At 27.0% G+C, this 22,618-nt stretch overlaps 1 protein-coding gene across 1 annotated transcript in view; it reads left to right on the top strand.

Moving 5' to 3' along the window:
- The window catches only part of LOC142330023 (aminopeptidase N-like), a 44,478-nt gene extending 36,649 nt beyond the window's left edge, over window positions 1-7,829 (top strand). The window contains exons 12-14 of the mRNA XM_075375032.1: window positions 2,326-2,475; window positions 6,770-6,845; window positions 7,337-7,829. Coding sequence (XP_075231147.1) covers window positions 2,326-2,475; window positions 6,770-6,845; window positions 7,337-7,648 — 538 coding nt within the window. The 3' untranslated portion in view covers window positions 7,649-7,829. The remainder of the gene's footprint in view (window positions 1-2,325; window positions 2,476-6,769; window positions 6,846-7,336) is intronic.
- Window positions 7,830-22,618: the final 14,789 nt, after the last annotated feature.

The raw sequence follows: 22,618 nt of genomic DNA, 5'->3' as shown, positions 1-22,618 counted from the left end.
TATATAATGGTTATAGTGAATCTTTAATTGATAATATATATAAAAAAATATTAAAAATTAACAATAATACATGTTTAATACCAATAAATGATACAGAAAAAATTGACAATTTATATTTAAAATATGTATATACTGATAACAATTTTGAAAATGTAACAAAGGTTTATGAAAAAAATAAATTTAACCCTGTGTATCAGACAAACAATATCCGTATAGTAAAATATTTCAAAAACAGTAAACATACTGATTCACATGGTTTATACTATTTGGGTAGAATTTATTAAATAAAATGTAATGACTGTGACCATATTTATACAGGAAAAACTACTAGATCTTTCAAAAATAGATCTTCTGAACATTTTAGATATTATAAAAATGGAAAACTGGGTTTCCCTAATGTTTCTGATCATCTTATTAGTAATAAACATTCAATACCTGATATTCAAACAAATTTGGAAATATTAGAAATCAAAAAATATAAATTAATCCAAATAAAAGGGATTTAGACATTTTATTGAGATTTTATATATATAAATACAAAAGTAGATTTAATTTGATCAACCTACAAACAGGTATGAGGTTGACATGATTTAAAAGCTGCACTAGATGGCAGCACTTTTTCAGACATTGTTAGTGTACAATTCAATCTATTTCAAATCTGTACAGTAATGTAACATTTGCTAGCCAGACCACATGTATTTTATTGCATCCTATTTATTTATTATTAATTTTAATATTTTTATCAATTGATGTCATATTTTTATATATGTAATTTTTAATGTTAAATACATTTAATTTTAATTTCAATTTGTAACTTCAAATTATTGATTATTATAATTTAAATTAAAAAAAAAAAAAAAATTAACAAAGTTTTTGTTGTAATATATATATATATATATATATATATATATATATATATATATTATTCTTGATAATGTTTATGTGTAATATATAATTTGATGTGAACTATTTAAAAAAATGATTTACAACTGAAGTTGCGAGAAATTAATGAAAACGTTTTTGTATATATGATAAAATAAGGTAAGTGTCATCCTACTTTATTTATTGTTCTGTACTTAGGTTGATCAAGTTCTTTCAATTTATATATATATGTAGTAGTGCAAAATTTGCTGGTTGAAGCATAAACTTTAATCAATTAAATTAATGAACTATCAGTCTCCATCACTCTGTGTGCTGGGTTTGAACTGAATGTATTACAAAATTAATAGAATTAAATTTACATTAAATAAAATAATATTAAATAAATTTAAAGAATTTCTGTTTAATAATAACGGGGCTTCCTGTGGGGACTGTGTGTGAGGCTAAAGTGGTGAGGTATGTGACCTGGTAACAAATGGGGAGCCCCTGCGGCGCTGTTTTGGGAGTTGCAATAGGATGTTTTTATAATATCTCTGCAAACAATCAACTGATTTTCAAAAGTCAGACAGGGTATTTGTTAGTAGGTTGAAGGCTAACTTTTGCATCCATCCAGTACACTCTTGATCTAACAGATCACATTTATTCAGAAATTTTATCTAAAAATTAAAAACTATTTAATTGAAAAATTATTTATTAAAATGTGTGACTCAATCAACATGGCTACTGCCATTGCTACTGTGTATGTGACTGGTTTCACTTGCCTCTGGTTACTTGACTAAAAAAACATAAAATAAAAAGGTAGACCACTATGAAAAATATTAATATGGTTATAATTGGTTATGGTTATACTTTGGAGAGCTAGTTATAAATAAAACTTAAATTTTGAATATTTACTTTTGTATTCCCTTACCATTAATGCAAATCTGTTTATGATTTAATAAACTAAAACAAAATTGATCTCTATTATAGATATAATAATTCTTCTAGTGAATGAAAACTATGTAAACAATAATTTACATCATATTTTATATCATCTCTTCAGATTTTATTATGATCATGTTGCACGTAAAGAATCTAAGGTACAAGTAGAACTAGTAATTTCCCTTCAATGAGATACATTATTTAAAATTTTTAACTGCTTTTAGTGAATAATTTGAAGGTGTTACTTGTTTGTTGAATATTAGATGCATTTTAGAGTTCTGACATGCCTATACATGCTTCAGTATATTCAATTCAGCGAAGAAGCCACTGGGAAACCCCATCATTCCTTACTTTCTAGAAAACTTGATATAGCATGCTTGTTATTAGGAATAGCTATATATTTTTCTAAGCAATTGTTGTCTTGTATCAGGTTACCTGTAGCCATTCTGAATGGCATATAAATTAGTATATAAGAATTATGAAATATTGAAATTGAAGATTGTTAATGATTTTATTAAATTTCAGATACCTCTCTATGTTGACAAATATGAAACCACCTCTTGATATAAGACAACAAGATTATAAGTATGTGTTCCATTCAATATTGACCCACCAGCATAACACAGAAGTTGCAATAGAATTTGTTATAGAAAACTACAAATTATTTCAGAACAAGTAAGTAACCTTTTTCAAAATTTATTTCATGCTTTCAAGTAGAAAATATTATATTTTCTAGAAATATATTCCAATTTTGAATAGAATATATTATAATAAATTGATTATTCAGATTAATATACTTCATTATAATTTTTGGGGAATGTAATTATTCCATTATATAAGATAACATGATGTGATAGCAATAAAACTAATCAATACTAATAAGTAAATATTATTTTCAATCAGTTTACATCAAAATTCATCTTAAATATTTAGTCAAATTAGTTGTAATTGTTATTAATATAATAAAATAAATTTATGAGCAACAGGAATGTTTTAATGATACATATATTTCAATCTAAAGTTGTCATGATAGTATAAGTGCATTCAATATTAGTAAATATCAACTACAGAAAAGCACATCATATTTGTATAATTAATTGAAATTTATTGTTATGTGCGTGCCCTTATGCAAGATTTCCCTCTTTTGATTTCTCCATCCTAGCTTGAATTTAGTTTTAGCTTCAACTCCTTTTAATATTACTACTACTTTCAGGTCATATATGGTTTTAATTTTTATTTTTCTTATTGACTGATATTCTTTGAGAAACTGTATGCAAAGACCCTTTTCTTAAATACTTTTGAAACAGGACAGCAATTGTATACCTTTCAGTATAAGTGTATAAACATTAAAACATCTGTGGGTAACCTTAAATAAGTAGTACAATTCTTTAAAAACAAATATTGTATTCCTTTTCTTTCTTACAGATACAGTACGGTTTTTAAAAGTTTTTTGATTGATTCCATATGGTTGATAAAATGTTTTTTTTTTGTATTTTTAGCTTAGACATAATATACTCCAGAAGTTTATCATTGTGTAAAAACTGTTTTCAGTTTGCATTATTGTGTAAACAGTATATAAAAAAAGTATTTGTTGTACAGAACCACTCAAATTAATTGGAACTATGAGAATTTTGCTACATTTTTGTAACAGACAGTGGCAACACTGCAGCTGCTCTTACCAGATGTTTTTGTTACACATAAATTCTCAGAGAGTTACTTCATGCATAAGTTTAGTATTTCTTATATTGTTTGCTGTATTTTGTCAGTTTTTTGTCAAATATACCATATTATAGTGCAATAGATTTTACCTTGTGTAATTTATTGTCAAAACAAGATGGACCCAACACCTCAAAAATTTAGAAGAATTATTATTTTATTCCATCATACAAGCATGTCACAGAGGATGATTGCTGAGGAATGTAAGGAAGGTGGCTACTGTAAACAAAATTTTAAAGCAGTTTGAAAATACTATTTCTTTTTCTCCCAAAAAAGACCAAGAATGTTGTCATTAAAGGAAACCACTCCCCAAATAGACCAGTTATTGATTAGAAAAGGCAAAAGGATTTTAGGTTATCTGCTCTAGAGTTAAGTAAAGAAATGAGAACAATTGGTGAATATATCCATGCATATACTAATAAATGAAGACTCTGGGAAATTGGATGGAGAGCATACCAGTAATAAAAAAAGAACTGCTTTTTGTAATAATACGCAATAAACATCTAGAATGAACTAAAACCTATAAAGAGTATGCAGTAGAATAATGAAAAAGAGTTCTCTTTTCTGATGAATCACATTCTGAAGTTCAGGGACATGAAGTAAAATTTGTATGTATAAGTCCAAATGAGGTTACATCATCTTCTCATATCCTGTAAATATAAAAATCCTCCAAAGAAAATGTTTTGGGGCTGTTCATGGACCAATACCATCGTTATAATAGAAAGAATGATGAATTTTGATAAATACGTATCTTTAATCTAGTAAAGGACAGCCGACTATGGCTGAGTAGGTTGCGTCTCAACATTTTGTGCAGAGGACTCGTGTTCAAATTCCAGTCAGGAATGACATCTTTTCATAAGCTACCTTTTTCATATGAAAAATGGTATAAGTTCTTCTGCAGTCTGGTAATTCAATCAAGAATCTGTGGTCAATTTGTAAGCAAAAACTTGCCGTATGACAAAAATCTTTTTGATTTCTTCAATAATCAAGATATGGTTTCATGAAAAAACCATGTGAAAAACTGGTTGAATCAAAGTCTAAATGTTATCAAGAGATAATGTAGAACAAGGGATGGGTCTGCACTCTTTATTGTTAATAAATTGTATATTAAGGGAAATTTGCTGTTTTTCATTCAGTGTTCCAATTAATTTGAGTGGTATTGTATAAAAAAAAAAGAAAGAAAGTTTGTGAGTGGGGAAATATACATCATCACAATAAGAAAAGAAATACCTTAACTGATGCAACTGCAGAACTATGATTGCACAAGTGCATGCCCTAATATAGTTTTAAAACTATAACAATAACTATTTTGCTGCTTAAATATTTTATTATTCTTCAGTGAACAATGTAATTTAGACAAAAATTTTATTTTTAGTTCATACAACTGTTTTAATAAGAGTATAATTATACTTCAACAATTTTAATTGCTTTAACACTTTTTGTCTAAATAATGAAGTTATTATTTACATTTATTCTTAAAACAAATATATCTTGCAAAAATAAATCTTACTAGGTGAACAAATCTTTTAACAAAGGATTGAATATGAAGGACATCTAGATTTTTCCAGAAGCTTATTGAAGTACAATGATTGAAGCCAATGTATATATTTATATCAGGATTGGTTGATTGTCAATATTTTCCTGTCATATTAAGAGATGAAACAGATATGCGCAATGAGAAGGTAACATCGATATTATAATACAGACACAAGTGTGGATGCAACTTATTGTTATTGTAAGATAACATAATTTAGTATCAATAATACTGATTTTTCAAATTCGAAGCACGAAGAACCTTATTGTGTATATAATTAATTTCCTAATATTTAATATAAATTAAAACAAATATAAAACATTATCTTAAATAATAATATAATAAAATAGAATAAAATTTTGTATTTATATTTATGACTATATTAAAATTAAAAATAACTCCACCAAAGAAGAAAATATTAAAGTAATTCTTACTTACATTTGTTTATTTAGAAAGAAATGTACCTTTGTATAGAGAATAGTGGATCCAACATTTTTTGCAGGAACAATAACATCTGAACATTACTAGCAGATTATAATTAACTTTATAGCATTGCTATAAGAGAATAAATATGATTGCTGCTTGTAGCAAGATGGCACAGAAGTCCACAACAAATAACACAATGTTGCTACGACATGGAAGTTCTTTAGAAAGAAAGTTATTTTCCGCGGTTTATAGCCACATAGGTTGCCAGATTTATCTTCCACAGATTTTTTCTTTGGAATTCAGTAATAATCCTTGCAAATTGATTGATGACTCAAATAGATCACCAATTCAAAATATTCCATATCAGCATTACCCTTAAAAATGTGGCTGCTAGCATAAATAAACTTGTTGATGCATATGTAGCTGCAAATGGAGAACACTTATAACATTTATTACAACAAAAGTACAGTAAGATGTGAGATTAATTAATATTTATTTGTTTTTTAAATTCAATTTTTTTATACACTGCTTTCCATGTTTTTTTTTCTCCATTTATGGAATGGATAACTTTTCATTTATTCTGTTTATAGATAAGATAATTGTAGTTTACTTATGTATTGTATTAAAAGTGGTGTCTTTAAAATAGAACTCATGGAAATATTTCCAAAAATTCACTGAAAAAATACAAAATGGATCAATAATAAGAATATCTTCATTTTACAGGAAGGAATGCAAGGATATTGGAGGGTTCATACTCCCCCTACTCCCTATAAATTACAATGTATGGATACCCAGCCTATGCTGCTGGATAATTCTAATGATCTGGCTGGTTACGTGTAAGGAATGACAGATATTCATGGGATGTAGATGGTAGGGCTGCATTCTGCTCCTGTTAATGGAATTAACGATTATTGATGGGCAGAAGCTCATTGAAAAGATGTCCTTTTTTGTTCAATTATTTGTCATTCACCCCCTTTTGACTTAAACTGAAATGAATTTTAGCCCACCTCCCTAATAGGGTAGTTGCTGAAGTGAATTTTAAGGCCTGACCCTGCTTAATACTCATGCGTAGAAAACGGAAGAGATGTACTAAGTTTTAGAAAAATATTTAGACTTATTAAAAAGTTAAACTTTATTATCTGATATGTTTGAAGTATAATTAATACTAATTAGTTATTCTCGTATAACAATTAACAATGAAGGTGATCTTAGGATTAAAAGGTATACAACTGGCAAGTTCTGTTCACTTATTGCATTTGTTGGTTTATTTATTAATACAATTTTTTTTTTCAGTGCAGCAAAACAGATCTTAGCATCATTTTTCAAATCGCTCAGTGAAATAATTGTGAAGGAAAAAGATTTCTCTAAGGTAAATAAAAGTGTATGATTGTTATTTTTTAAATTAAAGTGATATAATAATAAAAATTGAAAAAAATAAAAATAAAATAACAAAATACTATTGAAAATTGAATTTCCAAATAATGAAAGTAAAACTTACTAATTATCTCATTATATTTGAATTTACATGCTACTAATTACATTGTTAAAAAGTGATATTTATTCATTTAAAAAATCTAATTACGTAACAAGCACAGTAAATAACTAATAATTGGCTAATAATTTTGTTACTAAACTATATTCAGCTGGTAGTAAACACCTAGTTTAAACTGTTGTGTACAATACTTTACAATGTAGTCATGGATATAAAGTATGAGTTCATTAGTGAACTTACGATGTGAAAGACGTGATTTGGTTTATAACAATTAAAAATTTTACCAACTAATACTGATATAATTAACCTAATAATCAATTAAACGAACTGTAAATTTAATATTTAATCTAATTATTCTGTTGTTTCAGCTTCAAGAATTTTACAATAATGCTGGAAAACAATTAGGAAATTTAAATCTTATTTTAAAAAATGCACTAATAAACATTAAAAGCAGAATTGAATGGAAACAGAAATATTTCAAAGTGATAGAGAAATATTTAGATTTATTTAAAAATGAAACTATATTGTCTGATGGTTTTGAGGTACTTAGAATACTACCTTCAACTGATGTTACTATCACAGATTCATCAATATCTTCTACTATTTTAAATAAATCTTTAGCATACTTGTTAGTAGTTTTGATATTTTATTTAAAAAACAACTTTTTTATTCTGCAGTGATTTATATAAATTTTATTATTGATATTTGTTAGAAATAATGTTGAATTTATAATGAGGTATTTAATGATGATGTTTAAAATATATAATTTAATATTTTGTGGTGACTCAATTTAGATAATTTAAGAATTTACAGGTGTAGTTTTATGAACATGATAAAAATTTTATGTGTATTTATGTATAATCAAGATAAAAATATTAATGCAATTACCACAATTAGCTATATAAACCTATTTTAATTATAAAATAAATAAATAAAGATAAATGTTTTACCTCAACTTTATTTTTATTTCATTGCCATGATTAAATATACCTTATAAATTATGCCTTGATAAATATGCCTTTTTTTCTTAAGGACGGTATACTATTAAATGATAAATAAGAAATTTATTGATGTCTCTATGCTATTTTTTCTTGCTATTTTTTTAATGAAGTAATAATAATGTTTAATGAAGTAGGTTATTTTTTAATGAAGCTAAGGAAGGTATATTAAATGATTAGTAAGAAATTTAATGATTTCTCTATGTTATTTTTTAATGATTTCAATAAAAAGGAAATGGTTATTATTTCAACCTGTAATTTTTTTTCACTGATCAGCAAGACAAAATGTGTTGACTTTAAATTATTAATATTAAGTGGCTCAGTTTTAAAATAATTGAAATTTCTCAGAAAGGACTTGTTTAAGCTAATTATCAGCAGGATTCTTTAGCAGAATTACTGTGGGTACTATTCAACAATGCCACCAGCAACTAATAAACAGTACTGCTAATTGTCTCTGAAATGTCCTTGGTCCTTTCAAAGAAAAAGTTTTAATTTTTTGAAAGTTAGTTATTTTACATTTAATATAATTTTTTTCCAATCTTTGTTCAAGCTTTATTCTTTATCCAGTGTATCAGTTTTGATGATTATTTTTTAATTTTTTGGAGGAAGTTCTCTTTGTATTTCCATTATAAGGTTTTCTGTGTTATTTACTAGTAATTGGAAAATTATTTGAACCAAAAGTTATATTATCCAAATAAATGGTTTAAGGATGATATTTAACATATTTGTTATCATGAAAGCTTAGTATCAAATTAGTACAATGTAATGAAATTTGATTCTTGTGTATCATTCTGATATTCAAAGTATTTTCAAGTAAAAATTTAAGAAAATTAGTTAGAAAATTTTGCGCAAATAAATGATATATGATTTTGAATTCTAGAGAGCGAATTACTAGCAAGCAGCCTTCATACAAATATAGTTTCACAAGATACAGTATTGTAACTTTTCTTTTCTTATTTTTCGAAAGAGACTGGTTTTTACCTTTACATGTCTTATGAACATGTTTTTTTAATGTGGTTAGCATTTTTATAGAACAATGCAAATTTAAAAAAAAATAAAATAAAATGTGTTAATGAAAACAACTTAAAAAACCAATTAAACTGATTAAAACAAAACCCCTGCAAAATGGTACTTCATTCATCTTTAGATTTCATATTTTAAAAGCTGATGCCAAATTAACAGTTAGCAAGTTTTTTTTAATGATTTAAAGAATGCTACTTTTAGCTTTTTCTGTAGTTTTCTTGAGTTGGTTTCACTAATTCTATTTAAAAAAAGTTAATTTTATTTATTGTTTTTAATAACTTCCATTTCTTTTCTGACCATTTATTTAAATCTTCTGACATCCACTCATTACTAATCCTTCCAATTTGTTATATCATAAGAAAAACATTAATGGGCAACCGAACATACAAGCCAGATTAGAAAATGACAGATATGATTAAGATCATTTGGCATTCTGTACTAGATATGTTAGGGAAGAGCTTCTGCTACAGTTTTCATTGATGTCATTATTCTCAAAGAAAGGAATTGAATTTTGCTCTTCACTTGGTTTATGTGTATCAGAAACATTAAAAGGATTTTCTAAATCTTATAAAATTGTGACTCTTTTGATTTCTACTTTTTATTTTGCTGTCTGTTACTCCATATAAGATAGAAACATTCTAGTATATTTGCTATTAAAACTTACCCACCTTAAAAATTTTAGAACTTCTCAATGTTTTGAGTTGCTCTGTATCTCCTAGGTTCCTAGAATGTTGGTTAAAAACAATAATGAAAAGGTGGAGAGATATTGAGGGGATCCTACATTTTGAAGCCTTCGACTTCCAAAAATTTTACAATTTATTTAGCTTAACTCATAAAAATGTATGGAATTAATATTGCCTCATGGAAATCATATCATCAAAAAACTATTAGTACTAAACACCATCATCACACCATCAACACCATCATCATTTTGATAAGTTTTTTCAAAGGACTGATTTGAAATTAGTTGTTTATGTATTTTTAGGGGAGACACTACTTGCTTTTTTGTTTTTTTTTTATGATGTATTACATCATTACTTGGAAAATAATATGATTGAATCAATTATTTTCTGAAATTTATGTCTGCTGTTCCTTAATTGGTGACAGCCAACTGAAAGAATTATATGACAGTCATACCTATAAGCATTCGGCATTCCTAAAACATTTGTGATAATGGTTTTGTAGTAGCAGTTGATGAAAGCATATTTAAGAGAAGTGGAAGTATAATCATGCTTTCGCAACAGTTTTGGTGTTTAGTTTCAAATAGTGTTTTGTGGAATTTGAACAGAAGAAAGAGCACTCCTGGAAATTTAAACCATTTTGGACTTGTGTTTGGTGGAGCTTCAATGGTGGCAGCATGCAATTAATGACTATTTAATAGAGATCCTTCTTGTTATTAGAAACTTCTCGCAAGCTCGATCAGTATATAATGTCAGCAAATGTCAGAAAAATTCAATTATGCAACAAACTTGTTTTTGTAGAAAAATCCTATAGACAACAAAGAAGTATGGGAAAAGTCAAAAGAAACTTACACCTTACATACAATACTACAAATAAAGTAAATTCTATAGTTATCATTATAACTAGTACTATCATCAAATACAATACTAATTATAGACATTAAGATAATCTAATATAATTCACCTAGTGTTATGAGAAAAGAAATTCAAGTGAATAGAAGGTATTATTAATTAAACCTTCTGTATTGATTGCTTTCAAAGCAATTAATACAGAATTTTGTTTTGTTGCTTTCTGTATTCTATTCTGTATTCTATGTTGACTATTTGAAGAAGTTTCTTCACTTTTGGGGGTGGGGGTTTCCCATCTCAGGAGCAGTAGACTGCCCTGAATTTACCACTGAACTGAAGAGGCTGTTGGCACATATATTGGGGGAACTGCTTATACAAAGAGTAACTTCATTCATTAGCCATTTTGCAATATATATAGCAGTTTAAGCAGTTTCCATTACATACAATTGTTGCCTCTTTTCTACCCAGGGATGTTCATATCCTTATTTTCAGGATATGAACCATGGTATGAACAACCTAATGAACCAGGTTATGAACAGGATATTCAGGATGTACCTGAGGTACATATGGTATGGAGGTTTCACCTCAAAAGGAAAATCCTGGCTTTCCCTTCACTAAATCTTGAACCTTAAAAACATTGTCTGGTATTTTTAGAGGTGCATGTAAGTGGTAAGTTTAAACATTTTTTTTTCAAGAATGTTATTTGAGATGATATAATCTACTCATTATATATTTAAACACCTTGTTTAAAAAAAAATTTCTTGTGCTAGAATAGAGACATTGTAATAGAAAGATATGCAGATAATTGAGACATGTAATAAATGCAATGGAACAAATACATATAACAGTATAATTCCTTGTTAAAAAAGACAGGATAAAATTAATTTGTTACTTAACACAATCTATTCTGTTTTTTGTATACTGTGACTACCTGTGTAACATTTAGAATACAAATGACTCAAATTAGAGATCTTTTCTAGAACCTCAATTTATAGCCAATCCATGCGATGAACAGAGCAAAGATATCACAAGATTTGCAATGTTGTGGAATATTTTTGGTTTAATGAAGAAGCCTGACATAGGACAGTTGTTATTGTTAGATGCAATTTTTGGCAGTAACTTTGCATTGTGTCACATTGCCTTCAACCAGTTTTGTGTATATAGTATATATATAAATATATAATAAGTACAAAGGCTGGTAGTACAGTATTTGGTTGGCCACATACATGTTTAAATGTTTCTTTTTATTTTGTTTTTAATATATTTTATTTAATATACTCTTGTATATGATCGCAATTTAATCTTTTAATTGTTTAATATGTAATTTTATAAAAATCACATGATTGATGATGCACAATTCTGCGAAAGTACTTTCGGGAAATATTATAAGTATACAAATAATGAAAGAGTTTAGTTTTTCAAACATGACACTGTTTGGTATAATATCTAATACATATAATTTTAAAAACAGCTTACCAAATTCCAATTTGATTTCCACGAGTGCTTTCAGCTATTCTGCCATCTTCAAGAGGAGTACAATTATGATTAACATACATAAAACTATAATCTTACATATTTAAATTATATATGAATATATATAAAACTGTTATAGATAACAATTGAAAACTTTAACTTTTGACAAATTTTAACAAAATGATGATCAATTGTTTTATGTGTGTGTATATATATATATATATATATATATATATATATATATATATATATATATATACATACACATAAAACATATATATATATATATATAATGTAATATGTAAGATTATAGTTTTATATATGTTAATCATAATTAAACTCCTCTTCAAGATAGCATAATAGCCAAAAGCGCTCAAGGCAATCAAACTGGAATTTAGTAAGCTGTCTTTAGGTAAGAGTTGTCTTACATCTGTACTTGGGTGGATGAAGTTGAATATATATATATATTTGAATTTATATTATTAGTGCAGAGGTGATATGGGTTTTGAAAGGATTGATTTAAAAAAAAAAAAATATATATATATATATATATATATTATTTATTTTATTAGATCAACCAAAGTAGTACAGAATAAATAAAGTAGGATAGCTTACCTTGTCCCACTGTATATGCATGAACGCTTTCGCAATTTACTCGCATCATCAGTTGCGTTATTTATTCATATGTTTATCTCAAATTACATTACAAACTTCATAAAATATAATAATGTATGATACATTTATTTATTTAATTAAAAATTTAAATTGATAATCTTTTTATTTTTTATTTTAAACTTTTATTCAGTTAAATTAAAAATTAAAATAAAATTTAAAAAATTGAGTTTGATTTATTTGTTTTTAACATTAATATTATTATGTTTACTACTATTATCCTGAATATTATTGTGGTTGTAATTACTATATTAATATTTGTGTTCAGTAATTGTTTATTATTGTTACTATTATCATTATTTTATTTATCAACATTGTTATTATTATTAATTTGTCTGGTTACAATTATTAACATTTTAAACCAATAAACTGTAATTATATAAAAATTCTAAACTGTCAACTTCTCAATATCCTGATTGAGCTGCGAAACATGCAACAATATACAGTGGAATAAGGTAAGTCAATCTATTTTATTTATTGTCTACTTTGGTTGATATAATGAAATAAATATATTTTCATGTAGTACAGAGGAGTATGATTCTTAAAAGAATTGATTTAAAAATAAATAAATAACTAAATATATATTTGTATACTGTACATATAAAATACAACACATACATGTATTAAAATATTTACAATTAAAGTATTTCATGAAATAACATAATATCCATATATAAATGTTCTCATTCCCTTATTTTTATGATAAACAATCTTAGTGTGTGTAATTTATTTTAATATATAGGCTTAACTAAATAAAGAAGACAACAGAATTTGAAAAAAATGCATACTTATTTATGCACTATTTATTTTTTTATATTTTTGTCAAAATTAAATAAACAAATATCTTTGTACTTCCAAAAATAAAAAAAGGGAAAAGCATAAAGAAAACAGGCTATCTGTGACAAAAATGAAAGTTTCAACAAAAGTAATTTTAACAGAAAGAGTAGGCAGATAGCCCCAAGCAATTTTATCAATACATTTTTATCTTCAAAAAGAAATATCTGAGTTACAAAGGTTATTGACTGAGAATTTTGTTCATAGCTATGTTTCTGTTTTAGAACATTTCCGGATTTCAACTCCCCAAAGTTTAATATTATTTTACAAAATTTGAAGTTGTATCCAAAAATTAAAAAAAAAAATACTAGTATTTGCACACACAACGTTTTAAATGAAAACTTTTTGTTTTTTTAATATTTTTTTTGACACGTTAGGTAAACAAATCATTAAGAATAATATTTGTCTTGGTAGAAAGTTTATATATCTTATATAGAACTAATAAAAACTGAATATAATTTTTTTAATTAAGACCCTAAATGCAAAAACGTTTTTAAAAAATTCTCTTTTTTTATTTTAGCCTTTATTAAAGGGGATAGATTTAGAGAATACTTTACTTAAGCAGATTTGTTAAACTTAACCTAAATAATAAAATAACTTGATATAATAAAATAAATATATTAGCATATAGTACAGAGGAGTATGATTCTTATAAGAATTGATTTAAAAAAAAATAAAAGATTAAATGTATTTTATATGTACAGTATATAAATATATAACACATACATGTATTAAAATATCTACAATTAAAGTATTTCATGAAATAATATAATATCCATACAAAAATATTCTCTTTCCCTTATTGAATATGAATATTTTTAGAAAACATTTTCTTAAAATTTAATCTCCACCTCTAAAAATTCTGTTTTCTTTTTGCTCTACTCTTTTAAATTTTATCAAAATTTTCTTTTTTCTTTTCCTTCATTACTTAAAGGACTATTAAAATTAAAGCTTTTACACCTATATTATATTCCAAACCCAAAATAAAAACCAATTTTTTTCATTACTTTTATAAAAATTAATGTTATATATTCCAAATCGCTTTTCAAATTACAGAAATCAGTATAAAATCAACAATTGTCAATTGTCTCAACAATTTGAAGTATTATCATACAGCCTGAAAAATTTAGTATAAAACCAACAATTTAAATTAAAGTTTTACAGGTAGTGACTGATGCTTTGAAAGGTAAATTATGCAATCAAAATTATATTTTATTTGTGATTGGACTTGATTTTTACTGGGTTTTAACTAAGGGATAAATTGTATTTGCATGGGTAACATATATTGAAACTAACTGTAGGGGCATTTATAATACATTTTTATGTTTTTATTTGTATTATTCTCTGAAATTTCAGTGAAAAAGAATTAAATTTCTGTTTAACTAAAAAACAAACCATATTATGTACGACTAAGATTAAGGTTGAATATAACTAATTGAAAAGATAATAGAATTTTAGGATTATATTTTTTTTTGGAAAATTTTTGTTTTTGGGTTACAAGAAAAAGGTTATTATAGCTTTGAAATTCAAGTAATAATTACAATAGAAAGATTATTTTAGACAAGTTTCTTAGTTTCACATGACAAATTTTCATATTCAAAATTACTTACACCTCTGCTTTTTTCCTTATATCCTACTCACGTATTTATCACGCCAGTTACTAACACATTCTCTATGTGTAACTGCTAATTTAATATAATCTAAAGAGGACATCTGTTCTCTTCTTCTGGTAAATCTGTTTGGAATAAACGATCTTCAATTTCCTTTTATTTATTCCTTTGTTAATTAAGGGTTACTTCTGAATTCCATTCAAGTAACAAACAGATTTTCATTCTATTAGTTAATTCCTTTTTTATTTTTATTGCAATAAAGGTTGTATTGATCTTGTAAAAATCTCTTTCTATTTTTCTTCCTTTTTTGTTTTATTCATTCTGTTGTGCATTCTTGTTCTCTTCATGACAGTAGTGCAGTTCATCTAGATAAATTTTGTATCTAACTGACTAACCCTAACAAGTTTTTTTCAGAAGTTGTATGTAGGGATATGAGGAAACTACCACGTGGTCAGTTTGAAATACACCAATTCTCTTGCACGGAGACCTCCATGTTTTCATCTTTTGGGAGTTCCTAAGTGTATTGTCATAATTCTTACATTTTCTTATTTACACAAGAAATTAATCTTAAACCATTTTTATTTCTTCTCCTGTGTGCTCTGTAATTACCTACTTCTCTTTCATTCATTTTTTCCTTTCCTATTTGTGCATTGAAATTGTATAGGAGGATCTTGGCATTCTTTATGTGGGTTTCTCCTGTTGTCTTAATTAATAGGAGCAAGCATGTGCATTAATTATTGTATACATATTGTTGGCGCATTTTAATGTTAAAAGGGAAAGCATTTCAAATTGTGATTATTATTTTATCATATACTTTTTTATCACTTTCATAATTAATATATTGAATCTTTCGCAGTCACTTTTAAATAATAATTTTAATAATTTGTTTTACATTAGATTCATTGTAGATATGCCTGAAAGAAAATTATTCTTAATAATCTAAAAAATTGGTTAAAAACAATAATTAAATATTATTTTATCACTATTTCCTTTATTTCTTTTCTAATTAATATAATGAATTTTTCATAATCAATTCTGAATAATTTTAAACTATATAAATTGTTTTCATATTACATTCAATGCAGATGTACCTGAAAAAAAATGTTAATATCTCGAAACAAAGAAATTTTGTTAAAAAAACATAATATAAATTGATCCAGACTCTAGGTTTTCAACTATTTTATCACACCTTCTTTATTGCTTTCTGAAATATATGTTGAATAATTCACATTACTTTTGATTAGCAATTTTTTGCTGAACAGTTGGTTTTTATATTACATTCATAGCAGATGTATCTGAAAGAAAATTCTCAATATCCTGAAAAAAATGTTAAAAATAAATATAAAAAGTAGACACTCAATTTTGATTTTTATTATTTTATCATACTTTTAAATTTTTGGTTTTTATTGTTTTTTATCTATATTTTTTACTGAATCATAGCAATCACTTACCAATGGTAATTTTATACTGAATAATTTTTTTTCATGTTATATTCATTTAGAAGTACCTGAAAAAAATTGTTAATATCCTGAAAAGAAAAATTGTTAAACAGAAATGTAATAAGCATGACATTTCACCCTGGGTTTTTATTATTTTATCATATTTTTATTCTTTTCATAATTTATATACTTAATGTTTCACAATCAATTTTGACTAGAAATTTTATATTGTATAATTTATTTTTTATATTAAATTCACTGTAGATTTACCTGAAACATAATAACTGTTAATATCCTGAAAAAAATATTTTGTTAAACTAAAAACATAACTCACCCTAAGTTTTATGATTAACTGATTTTATCAGTTTATCATTTTTATTTATCTCATAATTGATACATTAATATTTTACATTCACTTTTGAAAAGTAATTTTAAACCGAGTAATTTGTCTTTTGTTATACTATTCATTGCAGATGTACCTGAAAAAAAAATTATTATTATTAATGTGAAATAAGTACCTTGACTCTCACTCTTTTTTTATAGCTTTACCTTTTTATATTTCTTATTACTTTAATTGTCAATACACTGAAGATTTTCTGAATTATTTATAGGTATAATTTCATATTGACTTATTCTTTTTTTCTTATGTACTTTATATAGTTAAGCAAGTTAATGCTTAATAAATTTAAGATACCTCCTGGAAAAAGTATTTAAAATAAATAACCTAAGTAAATGAGAAGTTAGCCTAATAAAAATTAATGTTTATAATCAAAAATATTTCCATTTTCTTTACATTAAAAATAAAAATTATATTAGAAAATTAATATAATCTATATACCTTTTTATTATTAAGTTTAGATTCAAATTTTTATTTTCATATTCATATTGTTACAACTTTCATAACACCATTCATAATATGGGGATAATTTATTATCTTTAATGTTGAGTACGTACCATTATAAATTATATACACATGGTTAACATCTGAAAAAAAAAACTTTTAAAAATTAGTTAGAAATACATTTATTATAAGATAATTTAAAATAAAAATAAACATTTTTTAATAACTTTTTTGTAGTATTTTATTTTTAAAATGTTATTAATTCTTCTCATATGATGATCATCATTACTGAATATTTCATTAATTTGTAAATCATTTTCAATATATAATTTATAACTGGAAAAACCAACAATAAAATCTGTACCGTAAACGAAAAACAGTAGAAAATAGTAACTTATAACCGAAAATTATAATTAATATATAAGAAAAAAATATCAAAAGAAAAATTATATTTCCAATTGTTTTTTTTTAATTTTACAAATTTATTGTTGTGTATTGTTGTCATTATTTTGAGCCTTCTAAAGTCAATAAAGGCAACAATTTTGTTGTTTTTTTAAAACGTATTAAAGCTGAAGAAACTTAAAAGATACGTGCAAAAATGTTATATTATGAGATTACTAATAATTCATTATATCATTTAAAAATAAAAATTCAGTAATACTTCTGTTACAAAAAGACTTTGTAATAGTTCTATAGAAATAAATATTTGTAGTACTTCTATTAGAAATCCTCTTTTTCATTCTATTATTAAGTATTTCTTTCACGGTATGGTATATATATAAATAAATGTTTATTTGTCCCGTATGCGTTCCTATATCATTCATCCGATTACGATGAAACTTTGGTGAGAGTTGTGCGCACGTCCGCCACGATTTCTGAATTAGTTTGGACCCGCTAGGTGGCGCTGAGGTGGAGATATTTCGGAAAAGTTGTATTTATGGTCCGATTTGGTTCATATTCAGAATATATATTAGTTACGTGAAAATAAATATTTTTGCGAAAAATGGAAAAGGGGGTAAACGGAAGAAGGGAAAAGGGGGAAATGGTGAAAAGGAGAAGGTAAATGTGGAAAGGGGAAGGGAAAAGGTGAAATTTTGGGAAGTTCCTTAATGTTCAGTTTTTTAATGTTTTATCACACTTTCAATTGTGTTTATTTAATTGTGTTCTATATATATATATATATATATATATATATGTATATATCCTCAAATCTAGAAATAGCGAAGCATTGCCGAGTCAGCTAGTCATTTATAAACAGCATCTTTTAAATTACATTCATTGTTGAAATAATAAGAGATTAAACAAATCTGAACATATTAATATTATAAAAACAAAATTAACACATTAAAAAACTTTTAAGGATAATAAAAATATAGATATACAGGACGTTTCATAATTTTCTTAGGAATTACAAAAATTCAGTTCAAAAAAAGTATCTCACTTACCTAAATGAAAGTTGTACGAGGTGATGCTGGGAGTCAAAACAGTTTTTGTTAAAATCTATAAATGTTCAATATATGTGCTTCTCTGGTGACATGACACATCAACACGAAAGTCTAGTTCTTGCCAAACTCGTTCTAACATGTCATTTTCGATAGAGTTGATCGCATTGATTATGCGATCCTTTAGCTCAGCGATATCGTGCGGCATCGGTGGGATAAAAACCTTATCTTTTACGTAACCCCAGAGAAAGAAATCGCATGGCGTGAGGTCTGGTGATTATGGTGGCCACAGCGTAATGTGTAGGTCTTCTTCAGACGCACATCCTATTCAGCGCCGAGGTAATGTTGTGTTAAGGTACTGTCGAACCTCGTTATGAAAACGGGCAGGACAACCATCTTGCTGGAAAATGAAGTCGTTGAGTAGCTGAGGCATAAGCCTTAATTGTAACATATCCAGGTATATCGTGCCGTTACTGTCGTTTCCATAAAAAACAACGGCCCATACACTGCACGAGAGATCGCACAAAAAACGTTTACTTTCGGAGAATCCCGAATGTGTTCCACATAAGCGTGTGGGTTTTCGGTTCCCCAAATTCGCACGTTATGACGGTTTACTTTGCCGCTATTATGGAAAGTATCTTCATCGCTGAAAATTATTTTGTTTAGAAAACCTTCATCTAATAACATCTTTTCTTGTTATTGTAAACAAAAATCGAGCCTACGTGTTTTATCTCCATCAGAAAGACGCTGGATTAATTGAAGACGGTACGGTTTGCATAATAAACGTTTACGGAGAACTCTCCACACTGTTGTTTTCGGAATTCCTAATTCTCTGCCTGCAGCCGCGGTCGATTTTGACGGGCTGCGAATGAAACTTGCACGCACACGTTCGATATTGGCTTCTGAGGTTGATGGACGACCAGTTGATTTTCGGTTGCATAAGCAACCGGTTTCACTGAATTGTTTATACCATGCATGAATTTAATTGTCATCTGGCGGCTCCTTATGAAATTTCAACCGAAACGCACGTTGCACAGAAATTACTGACTTGACCAGTTAAAATTCTAACACACAAAACGACTTCTAGCGAGCAAATGATTTACTAACTGCCTAGTATATGTGGAAGAAAATATTTGAAGTACTCTTTCGTACAGTACTTGTTTTATTCTTATGAGTGAAATAGTTATTTGTTAATAAATTTTCGAATCTCCGAAGAACATTATAAAACGCTCCGTATATTGTATTATACATATTTCTGTAAAATAAATTTACTCGCTCACACAGTTATAGATTTCATAATGGTTCCAATTAACATTAGTTAATCATTTCCTGTTAGCTTTAATTAACGTGTCAAGTCACTGTTCTATACTGCATGATAGATTTAAATAAATTTTAAAATATAATTTTTATATGGTTTCTCTGAAAAATGGACTTTACAGTTTTTATTGTTATATTAATAATAAATACTAATTTTATTATTTATTTTCTGATTATTAATTGGTTAAATGTTGAACATTACTTTTTGTTTACGTACGGAAAATGAATGATGCATAATTTCCATTTACAATCTGTAGAATCTACATTGAAAAGTTCACAAACCTACTTTTATACGTATATATATATATTATCGTAATTTTTCAACATCATTATAATAAGTTTCTAACTAAAATCATTCATAAAGCTATTGAAATCTACCTACAGTTTTGTTTCAAACTACTTCTACTATTATGACATTAATCCTCTTTTGCAAGCTCATCAAAAGGTTACCTAATAATAAGAATAAAATTGAAATTTACAGATTAGGAGTGACTGACGGGCCTGGTTTTCACAGGATAGTAACTTAAGCTATTAGGCTAATTGTGCAGTCATCACAATACACAGGAGATTAAGTTCCTGAGTTAATCTACAAGAGGCCTCTGTTTGTCAGATAATACCATGTTTCCGCTGGCTTTCCAAGTCCGGTGTAAATTCTATTGATATTCTCCGTTTTGATCGATTGTTTCTGATACCCATAAAATGGAGGGTTTCAGGACACTATAATCTCTGCAATCCTGATATCAAGAAAAAGGGATCAAGAATCTGAAAAAGAATTTCCAGAAATGTTTGCAAATTTAAATATATTTTGACTTCTGAGGGATATCCCCCACCTCAAGTTCACGGGAACTTTTCTTGTGAAGCAAACGTAACGTCTCCAAAGCTGCTTATTTGGAGACGGTGCGTACTCAGTTCTTTTCTCAAATAATACATTTTGATAGTTATAACATTTGTATGAAATTTTCATAAAAATTGGAAAAAATGTTAAAAGTTTGAAATATATTTAAATATGCAAATATGATTAAAGGTAAATTATCTAGTTATTGGAAAAATAATTCAAAATTAGTACTAAATAAAAATCAAATATACAGTGTAAAGATGACTACCAGAAAAACAAAATTCATTTTAGGTAGATTTCAAAAGAAAGCTACCTATTGAAATGGGCACCATGATTCGACTTCTGGAAAATTTTGACATATCTTCGCGTTTTACATCCCCCAGACCACAAAACCACCGTCAGTTAAAAAGTTTATATATACATATATATCTATATATTTCAATTTCTTGTGGACAAGATAACTGCCGTAATTTTGCGCCAATCACTTTCAAATTGTTCCTTAAAAATAACTCGATCCAAAATCTTGGTCGAGTTCGTTAACGGCCAAAATCGGACCATGGGAGTGAAAATGGGAAGGCTTCTTCAAAAAAAAATTAAAAAAATAAATATCGCTATAACTTTCTTAAGTAAAATATCGAATTTATTTAAAGTTTCTATTATTCTTTGAATAAGGGTCTAAAACCTATCTGAGTAAAGTTTTTTGATATCACCAACCATTGGGCCAGAGTTGGAAAAAATTGGGTTTCGAAGATAAAAAAATTATACCTCCCTTAATAGGCACAGTATCGATTCGGTTTAAAGTGGTCATTAGTCCTCTAAATATTATCTAAAACTTTTGTCTGTAACTATTTTTGATAAGAACAACCCTTACGGCAAGGGATGACCAAAATGTTGCTGGAATTATAAGAAGATGGAGCTTGTCGTATGCTAAATATGTGAACTTTTTTTCACATGCAACCATTGTTCAAGTAAATTTGAAGTTTTTCTTAACTTTAAGGTGGAAATCTATTTTTTTCTCTACTTAGCACCGGTGAAATCTACGCCTTCCAGCGTGCCAAAGGGATTTTTTAATTTTAGGGAGCCCCTTTTGCATTTTAAGAGTTCATGAGGATTTTATAACCCTCAGATGCAGATATTATGTGTATTAACTTTTCCACTTAGTTAAAAATGTTGACTTATCACTAAACACAATACTATCCAGAAAGTCGTCATCTTCAAGCTGCAACATTTCGGTAGCGAAGTCGGCTATCACTGTGTAGACGGTAGATTTCAAAGCCTGTACCAGTTGTACACGATGGATGTAACAATTGTATGGACGTCATTATGGTCTAACGATATGGCCTTTCTAACAAATTTTTTAGGACTGTGCAGGAAACATTCCCTGACACGGTTCAACATTTTTTCCATCAACCTGTACTTTTCCCTACACAGATATCCGGTCGTTTCAAACTGATTACGCCGTCGAAAAAAATGTTATTGTAATTTGGAGGGTCAATTAAACTTTCTAAGGAACACACGTTTAAGTGTCACTACAGATTCAGATTTAGCAAACTGTAAAATACTAAGGCTTCTTGTTTAGGAATCGTCATATAAGCTAGTGTTGCTGTGAAGCGGAAAGATAGGAAATCAATCTACAG

This window comes from Lycorma delicatula, chromosome 9 (assembly GCF_047948215.1).
Source record: "Lycorma delicatula isolate Av1 chromosome 9, ASM4794821v1, whole genome shotgun sequence".
Lineage (NCBI taxonomy): Eukaryota > Metazoa > Arthropoda > Insecta > Hemiptera > Fulgoridae > Lycorma > Lycorma delicatula.
This window is presented reverse-complemented; position numbering and strand designations above follow the sequence as displayed.